At 42.4% G+C, this 14,207-nt stretch overlaps 1 protein-coding gene across 2 annotated transcripts in view; it reads left to right on the top strand.

Moving 5' to 3' along the window:
* LOC111833176 (phospholipid-transporting ATPase IA) overlaps positions 1-14,028 on the top strand; it is a 127,624-nt gene extending 113,596 nt beyond the window's left edge. For both annotated transcript variants that reach the window (XM_023791154.2, XM_023791155.2), the window contains 7 exons: positions 1,179-1,240; positions 1,426-1,482; positions 1,705-1,812; positions 5,791-5,879; positions 6,046-6,138; positions 9,570-9,661; positions 11,482-14,028. In XM_023791154.2, the coding sequence (XP_023646922.1) occupies positions 1,179-1,240; positions 1,426-1,482; positions 1,705-1,812; positions 5,791-5,879; positions 6,046-6,138; positions 9,570-9,661; positions 11,482-11,579 (599 nt within the window). In that variant the 3' untranslated portion in view covers positions 11,580-14,028. The remainder of the gene's footprint in view (positions 1-1,178; positions 1,241-1,425; positions 1,483-1,704; positions 1,813-5,790; positions 5,880-6,045; positions 6,139-9,569; positions 9,662-11,481) is intronic.
* The last annotated feature ends 179 nt before the right edge of the window (positions 14,029-14,207 follow it).

Genomic DNA, 14,207 nt, shown 5'->3' on the forward strand with positions numbered 1-14,207 from the left:
TTACTTATACCCGAAACTACATGTTAAATGTCAGCATACATGCAGCCAGTATGTTCTTCAGTGCCAAGAGAAGATGTGATGATTTTATCACAATGGGTTTCCAGAAACATGGCTGCTGTCATTTTTACCCTAAAACTCTTTGGCAGACCAGTATGACAATTTCAGACTCCATAAAAAAAGAGGGGTTTAATACTGTTGGTTATACTTGTTCATGGTTTAACTGGGAACAGCTCCAAGTATCTCTCTTACACAGCTGACTGCACTAAACAGACATTTTAAAATGGTGAGCACATTAAACAGATGTTTCAAAATGGTGAGTTTCAAGACATGTGGAATTGAAACAATTTAACAGTCTTCCCCCACTAACTGAAAAGTATTAGTCTACAGCTGTCAAAACCATGGCTGTTTTAAAAAGGTTTCAGTACAAGGAAACAATTAAGGAGAGTAAAAATAAGTAATTTACTGAAATATCAGACAATATTACAAATTAAACATGTCATTAATCACTGATTCATGTTTTTGTCTTTTATTATTGTACTATTGCACTAGGAATGTAGACATAAAGGGTTTTACATGTCTGAAATATTCAAAAACATTAAGCTCCACTCTCCTGCCACGGTCCAAAGACGAGTGGTTAGGTTAGCCGGTATCTCTCAATTGGCCACAGAGTATGACTGTCTGTGTGCCCTGCGATTGACTGCCATCCCATACAGGGCATAGGCTGCAAAGTATCGGGTTTTGGGCCAGCTATGGGTCAGTCTTTTTTATGTGCAGCTTTGGGCTTGGGTTAGTTTTTTTTACACAATTTGTTTTTTAAATGTGCAAATTGCTTTTTGCACTTGCTTGGCCCATTGCTCGTTTCCGTTCTCACAATGACTATCTAACAAGCATGCGACTAGCAATGAAAGTGATACGGCAATAGCTCGCAAATGTCTCCTTATGCATGTATGACTAATACTCCCACTATTTCAGGATAAGGTCAGGTTCAAGTTTTAGATCTGCTAGTACTATTCAGGCTGGGTCGGGTTCGCTCTGAAGGTCTTGGGTACAGGCCAGACTTGGGCTTTAATTTGGGCCCCTACAGAACTCTACTGCAGGCGCCCCCTATGACCCTATCCAGTTAGAAGATGGATGGAAGGATGGACCTTTATAGTGCTAAATTTGTATTTCTTTGGTAGATACGGTGTTTGGGAGTGGAAGGACAGCAGACTATCTTCTCCTGGGGAACATGGTCTACACGGTGAGTCTTTGGGCATGCACACTTCATCTGATCCATTAAGGAAACAGAGTATTGTGCCAAGAAGGTTGAAATTTACTTCTTTTTGTTTTGCTGCGTTTTCAGTGGAGTAATGTATCAGTATTTTCTCCTATGCTGGACATAACCTCATAATCATCATTCAGTTGATCTTAATGTTTCTCCTCTAGTTTGTGGTTATAACAGTTTGTCTGAAAGCTGGACTGGAAACCTCATCTTGGACTATGGTATGTATGTTCCCCTCCTGTTAGGTTTAGCTTTGCAAAATACAAAAAAAATTGCGGTTATCAGCCTTTTCTCTGAAGCTTGACTGTAATACAGATACTTTAGTCATATGTTGTTAATATGAGATACAGTGAAATTCTGCAGACGTGGATGATGGTAATGTTGTTGGCCTTCTAAAAGCTTTATGCATTTTAAGGACAATTGTGTTGACTTGTTCCCTGCAGTTCAGCCACATCGCCATCTGGGGCAGTATTGGACTGTGGATAGTGTTCTTTGGCATATACTCCTCCCTGTGGCCCTTTATACCCTTGGCCCCAGACATGTCTGGAGAGGTAGGAGGGGGGGGTAAACGTGGCATCTGGGGGATTTCTGGGTACCTACAGGACACATTGGGGAAGTGCTCACTGCATATTAAACTGCGTCAAGGGTCCAGTGAACAAAGCATATAGGCAGGGAGGGGGGATAGCCACTGGGTCCAGTGAACAAAGCATATAGGCAGGGATGGGAGATAGCCACTGGGTCCAGTGAACAAAGCATATAGGCAGGGAGGGGGGATAGCCACTGGGTCCAGTGAACAAAGCATATAGGCAGGGAGGGGGGATAGCCACTGGGTCCAGTGAACAAAGCATATAGATACTTTGCAAACTCCATCTATTTCTCAGTTAACAAAGTTAAACAACCGGATGTATTTCTTAATAAAAAATACTGTTGCTAAGACTTACATCTTACTCTCTTGTTCCCGGTGTCTAACCAATATGTCACCTGCCTGGTTATGCCAGACTTTTAGTGGATTATTTTCATAATGTTAGAGAGGAAGTGAAGTGTTTCGATCAGTTCCTGAAAAGTGGAATTATGCATGAAGAGAAACACAACGTTTCTCTATACAATACAGGCACATTCCACTACCCACAGAAACACAAGTCCAGTAGAAGGTCTCTCTGGATTAATAAATACTTAAGAAAATCGAACCAACTCTATTTTGCCCTGGATACTTGGAGACTAGCAAATTTTGTTGTTTTTTTTATATATATATAACCTTTCAGAAAGCTAAAAGAACACAAGATTCATTAAGACTTTTTCAACAGAAAAATTTCTAATATGACATTTGCGTCCTGCTTTGTGTAAATGTGGAGTTTTGGAAAAACCTTCACTGAGGAAACGTCAAAGCCAATACCCCGACTACCAAACGCCCATGAACCTTTGTGAGCATGTAGAAGAAAGATTATCTGACTCAATGAGGGTATTACAAGGCTGCTATTAGAGGAATTACAGTGTTCCCTTTGAGTAATGAGGCACCGTAAGGTACTGTCAGTCTTGTCAGAGGAAATGAAACAAAGGTCTTTTCTTACGATTTTGTTTTATCCTGGACTGATGCTTTTGTTTTGTCATTGGTAGCGTTGAGCTTCCTCCCCCCCAGGACTGATTTGAATTAGCTACCCCACAGGGCAGTTTACTGTATCGACATGCAAGCTGAAATTCAGCTTCAATTTTCTTCCCGTACATGACAATAACAAGCACATTTGTCAGGTGTTCACCTGTGAAATACAGGAGGACAGTTTCTAATTGGCATGGCTGTTAAAAAAGATTCAACAGAGGATGGTTCCGTGAAAAGATGAAGTCCGGCTGGTGGGCAGATCTCCATCTCTGCTAATGTTGGTGAACCTTGGGATCTGCTACACACCTGCAGGAAATTATGCTGGAGGATTTTAAGAAAATTCATGCCATTTCTTACACTGAAGTCCCCTGGGTATAAAACACCTCAGTTTGCCACTGTTGTTAAACCACAGCTGTAAATCAAAGTCAAAATAGCCTCCAGAGGAAAGGCAACAAATGCAGCTTTGCAAGACCAGGGGAAGACAGGGCGCCTGGCAGGGGGAGCCTGGGCAGGGGGCGCCGCTATTTTAGGTGTTGCACTTCTGGATGTGAGATAGTGGTATAGGATGATGAGAAATTACACAGGATTCCAGGCTTTGTAACTACTACCAGTCCAGCTGTATCCCATTAAACTATAAACCGCTGCATTTAGTTCGATGTAATCGCTACCTCAGAGTCACCTTCAACTTATAAAATTTTAATACTCACCATCACTGTAGAAAGCCTTAGAGACCAGGGATGGAAGAGCCTTCTGCTTGACCTTCCTATAGGGGTGCCTAGTTGTGTCCAAGAGCAAACGTTCAGGGATGGAACATTGTGGTGATCATGTGTCGGTTCTGGAACAGATCATGGACTACTTATATGCAAGATCCAAGTTGAACTGAAAATGGACAAAAAAGTCATCTGACCCTCTAGAATTTGTGTGCCAAATTCAAAGAAATCATTCAGCAGGGCAGTAGAAGAAAACCGGTCAAAATGTCAGAGATGTGGATGACAGGTAGCACATTAGAACTGCAGAACAGGAGCCAAAATCAGGAGAAATAATCATATTTTGAAAGCACTGGATCACAGATTATGGACAGCAACCAGCAGGGTGAAGCCCCATAGTGAAGCGAAAAACAGGAGATCACAACTAATGAGAAGACAATTAGTGAGGTATGATGGAAATGGAGATCATACTGGCCCTGAAGAAGAACATTATGAAAAAAAAAGTTATGGGTATAGATGAAATTCCTCTAGAAATATTGTAGGCAGTTGAAGAAGAATCAAAGTTTTGACCAATTAATGCAAAACAAATTTGGAAAACAGTTCACTGGCCTACAGATTGTAAAACATTTGTTTTCATAACACATGCCAGTAATATTATGCTACGGGTCATACAGCAAAGCCTTTGACTCTATTGACAATGTCAAAATATAGAATTTTCAGTGAAAATAGGTATGCTGTATATACAGTATATGAATGAGTAGGCCAGCTCAGTAATTTGCAACACAGGATGTAGCTGGTTTTCTCGTGTTTTGAAGTCATGCCGGCCAAAGCAAACACGGGGAGGAGGTGAGCTGCAGGGTCAGTCGCGTCAGAGGCTTTCCCTCTGACATCGAGATGGCTGTTACTTCCTTGGCTCGCAGTTAATGGTGGGGTTCATTCCCTGAAAAAGTAGTATGCTTTGTAAAAGGATGCTGGGAAAGTAAGAAATATTGTCGTCTTTTTTTTTTTTTTTTTCTGATAATAGGTGATTTTTCTTGTGAAAAATTGCAGCACAGATCATCAAGTGACTGTACAAGTGCATGTGTGTGTTTTTGAATGCCACTTAATAATAGCAGCGCCTCTTGGATGGTCTTCACAATACCTTGTTTCCTCATTTAATTCACTTATGGGTCAATACAAGCACAGTGGGTGCAAATTCCATATGGAATCACTGGGAGTATCCTTATTCCTTAAAAGGAGTACTGTACTGCTTGAAGGTGTGAATGATATGTGGTTCACCCCTTTAGGGGTCTGTGTACAGAAGGGAAAGTGTTCAGGTCACATTTTAGTCGAGTAGTCATGTCGTTGTTGGGCCTATAGCAAAGGGCTTGACCCCAGCTACTCTAGGGACACTAGCTGACTTGCATTTGGCTGTGCTGTACAATATAGATGAAGAAAAGCTTGGAAATGCTTTAATATTCTGGATTGTTACAAGTACAAGTGCTAATAAATTAAGCACAATTTCAGCAAAACGTAATACAGAATATATGTGGTGAACTTCAGAGGTTTAATTTAGACGAATAGTTGTCTTCTGACAATTCTGCAGTTATTAAAATGGAAATAACAAGTGTGTTAACTTTGCGATCCGTTTATATAATGAAAAGTGTCATTTTACTGAGCCATTAATTAAAAAAGATCAGTCTTTTAAACCCAGTGGATATTTCACAGCTAGCATACATTTGGATTTTCAAGCAATTGCTCTTGATGAGGGTTACAGTGACCTAAGAGGTCACCCCAAACCTCTCTCTACCACAGACCGAGTATGTTTGAGGGATTTCCAGGTCAGCTGGAAGGCATAATCCCCATGTAGTATATCCCTCTGAAATCCGGTTGAAAGTGATGTAATAAATGATAGTTTTTATAGATCATTAAGTGTAACATGAGGAATTAACAGTTCAATTTACGCAGCCGCTAAATCTCAGCTGGAATGAAAAGCATCACCACAAACAGCACTGAGAAGCACCACGTCTCTCAGATGGCATGCACGGTGCCAGTGGACCATTTTCTCCATACCTTGTCTTTGTACCTGCATGGGGCTGAAGCACACATCTGCTTTGGGGCTTCACGCACCCCATGGCTGTTCTTATTCGCATATTGGTGGCTGGGCTATTGGCAGGTATTGTGATGCCTCTTTGTCTGAGCTTCCTGTCCCTTCCAGTTGGATTGAAGCATGTGTCCTTACCTTGCAGGCACATATGATGTTCAGTTCAGGGGTGTTCTGGACCGGCCTTCTCTTCATTCCTGTTACCTCGCTCGTCTTTGACCTGGCCTACAAAGTGTGAGTCCCATCCCTGTCATTAATGTCTAACTGCATGAGTGCTGACCTCAAGGTGCAGTGTCACTGTCCTCGTTTTGTCACTGCATCTGGGCTACAGTTTTTGAACTGGAATTTGTTCATGATATATTATTCATTGATAAGTTGTCTTTTTTCTGATGTGCCTCAGGTTCAAGAAGTCCTGCTTCAAGACCTTGGTTGATGAAGTTCAAGAGCTGGAGGCCAGGTCTGAAGATCCCGGGGCTGTAGTTCATGGGAAGAGGTATACCTCTCTCCACCCTTTTTGCCTTTATTTTTCCTAATTCTTTGCATGTACATTTAAATCATCTCTAAATATCTTTAAATAAATCGTTTACCTCCTTAGTCATGCTGGGAAACTTCTCCCTGTTGTGGGTCTTTTTATAAATTAGTACAATGGTACCTCAGAACTCGAATTTAATACGTTCAGAACTCTGGATCGAATCCTAAAAAGTTCGAGTTCTGATTGAATTTTCCCCATAAGAAATAATGGAAAACCAATTAATTGGTTCCCGGTCCCAAAAAATTACACCTAAATATGTTTTTTTTTTTTAGCATTTTAACACAAAATGAACCGGATAAAACAAGAAAAGCATATACTGTACTAAACACATCTAAGCACATTTATCAAAACAGTCATTTGTAAAATAATAAAATAAATATATCCAAGTAATGTGTAAAGTTAAACAAAACAATGTGTCCTGCCCCGATCGTCCGCTCCTTCCGTGTGCCACGCCCCCTTGTTAACCTCATGTGGAATCCCCGTGTGATCAGCTGTTTCTGGCTGTTTCTCTGTATTTTGTCCGAGTTTCAGTTTGTTTCCCCAGTCCGGTCATTGTATTATCCATCTGCGTTTTGCCTGCCTTACCTGTAATTAAACCCCGTATTCCCCGATACCCTGACGTCTGCGCCTTTGTCTCCGTTCTGTCCCCACTCGGCACAACAATATTATTATAATTAAACATATTAATGGTTTATTATTAATATTAAATTAATAAGAAATCTTTGTTTTTAAATGTATTTTATTATATCATAATAATTACTGTTACTGTCTATCATTGTCTAAATGTATTTTTACTGTCTAAATATATGTATTCAGCTAGTGCAAACATGCACAATGCTATCACAGCGAATGCAAGGCTGAGACTGGAGCATTACCCTTTGTCTCCGCTGAGAGACGTGCCGCGTGACTTTCCCCCTGCGTACAAGTTATCTTAGGTCGGCATTCACGGTTTGACTTCTGAGATTCAGATCGAGTTCTAGCTAATGTTTTTTCGAACTGGTTGGTTCGACTTTTAAGAAATTCGAGTTCTAATGAGTTCGAGAACTGAGGTACCACTGTATCTCATTTTTCTGACACGTAATCTAGCTTTTTAAGAACCTTTGAGGTTCTGCAATGTTACAAGACACCATCATCAAACAAAATATGGAGAATCTTGTAGAGCAACATGAAGGATTTAGGGGGTAATTGTATAGTGTCTGTGTCTTGGTTAAGATTCACAAGATGCACCAGATAATTGCAGATGTGACACATGTGAGCTACTGTCCATGAGTTTATTGAGGTTTGCTTTTGTAATGGGGCAGTGTGTAACTCTGGGGTTTATGACTCTGTGCCTCTAACTGGAAAGTTGTTGGTTCAAATCCTCTGGCTGCCAGAATGATTTCACCATTGGGCCCTTGAGCAAGGCCCTTAACCCCAATTGTTTTAGGGACCTGTGACTCTCACTTGTATGGACAAAACCATCAGCTAAATATGTGCATGTACTGTAAATGTACCCCAGCATGAACAGTGATTGTGGTCTGCAGGGTTCTGTTGCGGGAACCCCATACAAACACTCTTTTCATGCTTGACCAGTTTTGTGAAGCTTGGGGGTGGAACCCGGACTTCCTCTGGCTGTCATTGGCATGAGGATAATTGCATGACGAATGGCAGCCTGTTGGTTTTGGCAGAAGTTGGATAGGCTTTAATGCAGTCGTGAGACCAGTCCCTCTCCACTGTGACACTGTGAGGTCAAGATCACCCATGATTAATGGACACACCGTGTAATTTAGCCTTAAAGATTAATGGCCACCCTGACCCCATGTTCGATGGGCGGAAACGTATAAACCCTTGTATGTTGTTGTTGTCACATTTCTTCAAGTGCACTCCCTTCAAACCGCTAACTTTCCCGATTCTCTCCCCCTGGTTTATTTGCTTCTCTAAGTTCTTATTTGGTTGTGAGACATTATTTGCACATTCTTCTGAATAATCGCTTTCACCTGGGTTCCATGATGCCCAGAGTAACCACAAAGGTTAAGTGTGAAAGTCCTATGGCATAAACCTGTCAGAGTTTATGGCACCAGATGATAATTCAAATAAATAAATAAAATAAATTACTTGGTTTTATAGCTTCTGGGCACACATCCACATGGTGCCTCATTTTATAGATTCTAACAATTCAGTCATCCTATTTCCTTTTATTAATGTACCTACTGTACAAGTGATGAAGTGTCATTGAGTTGACCATTTCCCCCTTATTGAAGCTCTGCTTGAATAAGACTCAAACATGCACACTTGCATTAGCACTTAGTTTAATTCGGCTCACAAGGCTTGTCTTGGTACATGGATTTCAGGTTACAGTACAAGAAGAGGAGGAGATTCTTCAAAGCCATTGTCACATGATGGACCAGATCTATTTCTTGACTTTATGTGCTTAACGTTCTGCCTTTTCAGTTGTTCACTGGATGTGTGTTGCTAATATCACCCCGCTTTGTTTCCCTTGGTGAAACACCAGAAATGTTAAGGTCTTACCCCTTAGAGCCTTGTGTTTGGACATGGATACAAATGCGAGAGCTGCCATTGCAAGTGTGAGCCGTTTGATTCCATCAACACAAATTAAAATGTCAGGCAGGCTCGCTGCCAAAGCCCTACTAGGGGAGTCTTGTTGTACGTAGTGCTGAGTGAGGCTTTTTGTTTGGTTTATCAAACGTCATGCCCAACATCCACAGCCATTTATAGGTCAAGGTGAAGATTTACGGGGTCTCTTATGCGTCATACACTAAAAATCTCGTTTTGTAGCCTAATAATGAGTGGCTACCAAAACCAGATTTGCTTTTCTGATGTGGTGGAGCTAAAGTTTTGAATAGCTGGGCAGGAAACTGTGATTGGGCTGGAAAGTCTTTAGGGTCCTGAAAATCGGGAAGCGTTTTCTTACCGGTGTTCACAGGTTCTGGTGTTTTTTCCTTTTTTTACCTATTTTTATGCTTGGCAGAGACTCTCTAAGACGTGCTACAGGGACAAACAGCATCAGTCTGTAAGGGAATGTTTACTTTGAAAATTGGCGGCATGTCCATAGTAAACAGCTCTCAGACAGTACATAGAGCATTGTAACAGTTCAGGCATACAGCACAGTACCACAGCAGCATACACATGACACGCTCATCAGTGGCTTCAAGAGTATTCATCATCTTTTTGTTTTTGATTATTTTGATATTTTGCTTGCTTTTTTAGAGTACTTTAAAAGGGTTTAAAAGATAGCAGCCAATGTTTATAGTGCAAAGAAGCTGAAGCTGGAGGCGGGATCAGTGATGGATTCTCATGATTGGTTCCCTCCCTACCATGCTGAGGGAGGGCCAGGTTTGATTGGCAGGTGAGAACATGAGTGCCCCTTTCTGTTTGTGCATGTCGATTTTCAGCTTGACGGAGAGGGCCCAGCTCCTGAAGAACGTCTTTAAGAAGAACACGGTCACCATGTACAGCTCAGAGTCCATGCAGCAGAATCTGCTCCGTAAGTTCACGCGTTCACATTCAGACACATGCATCACAGATCTTCAAAGGGAATATTGATATGACTGATTTCTTCACTTTTGACCATATCACTATTGAAGTGTGATGGTGAATGAGGTGTAACAAAATGAAACTAACCCTTTTAATGCCCATTGAACGCCCCCCCCCCTCCCCACACACACACACACATTTGTATTCATATATTTGTGGGGACTCTCCATTCATTTCTATGGGAAAAACCCTAATCTCTACAATGACAACCTTATCCTACCCAGCCCTAAGTAACCAAATAAAACACAAGACTTTTGACATTTTTTGTCTTTTTAATTGCAGTCACAGATTTTTATCAAATTGAGTTTCCCCTTCTGGGGACCGAAAAGATGGTCCCCACAACATCAAAATAACAGGTTTTTAATCACATTGTGGGATCATTTGGTCCCCACAATACAAAATATATACGACCTGCACGCACACACACACGTAACTAGCTCAGGTATTCTTCGACCACCCCATGGTACTTTGAGGACTCACAGACACACCCACGGTTGTACGAAGTTGAACGCGGGGTAGATCCAGAAGTAGACAATCAATCCATACACATTACGCTTCAGCCGCTGGTCAGTCTGCCAGTGTGGTGCCTTGTGCCTTTGGATGATATTTGACTGGTTAGCCATTTGCCGAGCCTGCCAGCCCCTAACAGAAGCACACAAAGGCAGTGCCACTTCACCCCCATGTAAAAATGTATTAAGATGTTCCCCCCCTCTTACCAGCCTGTTAAACATCATTCCCACAATGCACTTCCCCCAATAGCCGCCCTCACACGCCAAGTCACTCGACATGTGAAGGTGAGTTGGGAGTCAAGGGGTCAGTACCTCTGAGTGTTGGGTGCAGAAGGGAGGCCATCGCCTCCAGGTCTAGAATGCCAGCGGATGACCACGGAAACAGCCGAAATGAAAAAGTATGTTCATTTTGTTCAGCTGATTCAATCGCAAAGAGATTTGGCCGCATGTCCAACAGTGTTGGCCAAATCATTGCAAAACTTTGCTTTGTCTGTTTTCATGTCGGCATCTCCAGTGTTTCCTGGCCACCGTGGTGTTTCTAGGTCGCGTGCAGGTCTCTCCTTAATCGGCAAAGGCATCATCCGTGTGTTTTTCCCCCGTAGCTTGTGTTTTTTTGTGTGTTTGCAGTGCATTTGTTTTGTGGCCAATGCCCACGTTTTGTTCTTGTCAAAAACCACAGGGTGTACTTGGAAAATTGGGAACTGGGAATTTGAGTTGGACCTGCTGGGTCCAGCTGGCAGGTTTTGAATGAGGTCCTGCATTCCGATGCTGAGAATAAAATAACCATCATGATATACAAAAACTGATGTAATCAGTCACCTATAATTAAAATTATAATGAGTCAGCCAGCCAATCAATCAAGTACATTTAACATGGTGCATTCAAACAACGAGATGACCAGCAAGACCTTGGCAGTAATAATGGGGAAAAAACTAGCAAATCTAGAAAAACTAATAAATGAGCCCTTCATCAGACGTAATAGAATAGTACTCTGAAATGTAGCGTGCAAATGCATTTGCAGATCATACATATATAATAATTGTGAATATATGAGCATGAAATATATTAACAGTCCGCATTTCGGACTGTTTATTGATGGTTTATTCATGGAATTGCATCATCATTTTAGAGTGACAGGCAGAGAGCAGGTTGGTGAATCGTGTGCTTTCATATCTCTGCAGGGCTCTTTGCCGTGGCACGAGCCTCTCACTGCTTCTCCCTGCCATCATGTGCGCTAACTCTTGTCATACCCTCGCCTCAGATGGCTACGCCTTCTCCCAAGATGAGAACGGAGTGGTCTCCCAGTCAGAGGTCATCCGGGCATATGACACCACCAAGCGGAGGCCGGACGAGTGGTGAGGCCCGGCCCCGAACCCCCAGCTGAGCTCCTAGCCCCTCCTTCCCCCGAGCCGCAGCGATGGCGTCGCGTGGCGTGGGAAAGGACTGATGAGACTGACAAGGCAAAGGCCGGGAGCGACTCCCTTTGCCGTTTTTAGCGGGAGAGAAGACGGGAGACAGATCTATGGAGCAGGGAAGGAATTTGAGTAACAAAGACTTCAACGTTCATGTGTTTTAGGTGTGTTTCAAGCAGGCACAAGCACTGCATTCATGTTCAGTGGTATGAATTTCTCTCTACGGGGCAGACAGAAGAGGGAAGATGTTTTATTTCAAGCTGTTGGCTCTGGTTGGGAGGAGGGGTGAAGGGTGGGGGGTTCTTACTGAATGGAGCCAAACAGCTTGTCTTAATTTACAGTATCGTAAGAGCGAGTCCATGATTACAGCTCCGTATTTCCACGAGCGTCTGGCTGAGGTTCCTCATTAGGCATCGGCACGTTAATCTGCGCCACAGGTGCAGGAAATCCACACCCCTTCCGGCGAGAGACAGCGGCCACCCAGCGCAAGCTGAGAGCCGTGAGCGGAGAGCACCTCAGTGTTTGTTGCCAAAGAGTCACCGATGTGATCGACCTCTGTGCTCCAATCTGTGGATGAAATACCAAGACGTTCCCCTTGTTCCGGCTGGCATATTCTCACCCTCCGGCCCAGGAGGATTTTGCAGGATGTGTGTGTAGATAAGGATATGCCAGTCCGTTTGCGTCTGAATTCACAAGATCTGTAACAGCTATGGTGTATGCCAAGGCCTCATTATATATACATTGAAGCCTTCACCTTGTGGTCATTTTTAATTTGGGAAACTGGTTGTTTTTAGACCTGTTTATAAACACATAGATAGTCACGCATATATGATATTTTATTTTAAAGGTCGTTGTCACCACACTTGTGGATCAGCGTGTTCTAGAGCATAAGCTGTACCTTCCATTTACTCAGACGTGGTGTTAATGATCTGCGCCTTAAAGAACGTTGGAGATCTCAGCACTAAACTCGGAGGGCACTCGCAAAATTAAGAGAAAATTAACAGAATTCAAAGGCATTGCATTCGATAGCGGGGGAGAGAGATGTCGCCTGAGTTTTGAATCTGCGTTGTCATGTTAGCTCTTCGAATAGAGTTTATCCCTTGAAACAGAAGTGCCATTAAGCTTTGGAGGGGGAAGAGTGGAAATACCAGGTCACTGGCAGTGTACTTCTCTCTAGTTCTTTTGTGTATCCATATTTTTATATTGTTAAAAAATACATCACACAAGCATGCTTTATATATTTTTTCCAATCCAGACCTAATTTTAACATGCTTTGAAAAACTTGTGAAAATTTTTGTGTGTCGTTCCTGTATTGTTGTTGTTTTGAAGTTACTACTCTTATTTTTTTTTATTATTATTATTATTAATGTTATTACTGCTCTTGCTGCTTAGGTTTAAGTTCTGTCTGTGAGGTCGTCCTTCTCTCCCTATGGGAGAATAGTCATTGTACTTTTTGTGTGTGTGTGTGTGCGTGTGCGTGCGTGTGTGTTCCTGCAGGGGGGCGCCATTGCGTCGAGCCCATTCTGTTTATCGTGAGCGCTGGTTGCGCAAGTGCCATTCGAAGTGTATTGCCGACGTACAGCATGATGCTATGTGTGAAAGCAAGAGACTGTGTGCCGCCAGTTTGCATGAACCCCCCCCCCCCCCCCCCGCATGGCCTGTCGTACAGCCCCTGCGCTGTTGAGTTCCATCTCATTACGCTGCCACTGGACACAAGTCTGTCAGCCTGGCAACTCAGCTGCGTTCCCATACCTTCCTATCGGCTTGTGTTGCTGGTTGACTGTAATCGTGGTTACATGTAGTGGTCAATAGCATGTTTTAACTTTCAACAGTGTTTCTCCAGAGGGACACCTTTGACAAGTCGTCTGTTAGCGGGATTCATGCTGGCTTCCTCCCAGACAGTAAACTGCATGTCTGGTAGAATCTCCTGTGTGAACAACACCTTGATGCTCAGCCTGGAAAATCAATCTGCCGATGATACACGGATTGATTTATCCCTTCATGGGTGTCCGTGTTTACACCTACTGTCCAAATTCCACGCACCTTTTTTGAATCTTGTTCATCTTATTTGAGGGAGAAGCATGAACTTGGCTTGGGGGCTTTGATATTGGAGGGGGGGGGTTGACATCCACTTTCCAGAATGTTCTGTCTGTGGAATCAGTGGCTGCATGAATGGAAAGTGTTGTTCAGTTCAGTGTTAATGGTACTTTGTTTCTATTTCAGGAATTTAACACTTGAAATGCACTTTTTCGAATGTGTTTTTTTCCTTTGTTTTTATTTGTCCTGACTTATTTTACTTGCGTTGTGATTCTACTGCATGTTAACAGCTGCAACTTTTAAATGTTATGTCTTTTACTGCCATGAAGGACAATGGAAATAAAATTTACAAAATAAGAGTGTTTGAATTTTCTGTTTGCCTTCTCCATCTTTGTTATTCAAAGCAAGCAGAAAGAATTTTGCTCATGTTAAAAACTATTGCAATTCTTTCACATGGGTGTTATTGCTAAATATTACAAATTCCACCCAATCTACACAGGACGTGCATGTACATTTTTTTGACCTTAGCAGAATTTGA

Source organism: Paramormyrops kingsleyae, chromosome 25 (assembly GCF_048594095.1).
Source record: "Paramormyrops kingsleyae isolate MSU_618 chromosome 25, PKINGS_0.4, whole genome shotgun sequence".
Lineage (NCBI taxonomy): Eukaryota > Metazoa > Chordata > Actinopteri > Osteoglossiformes > Mormyridae > Paramormyrops > Paramormyrops kingsleyae.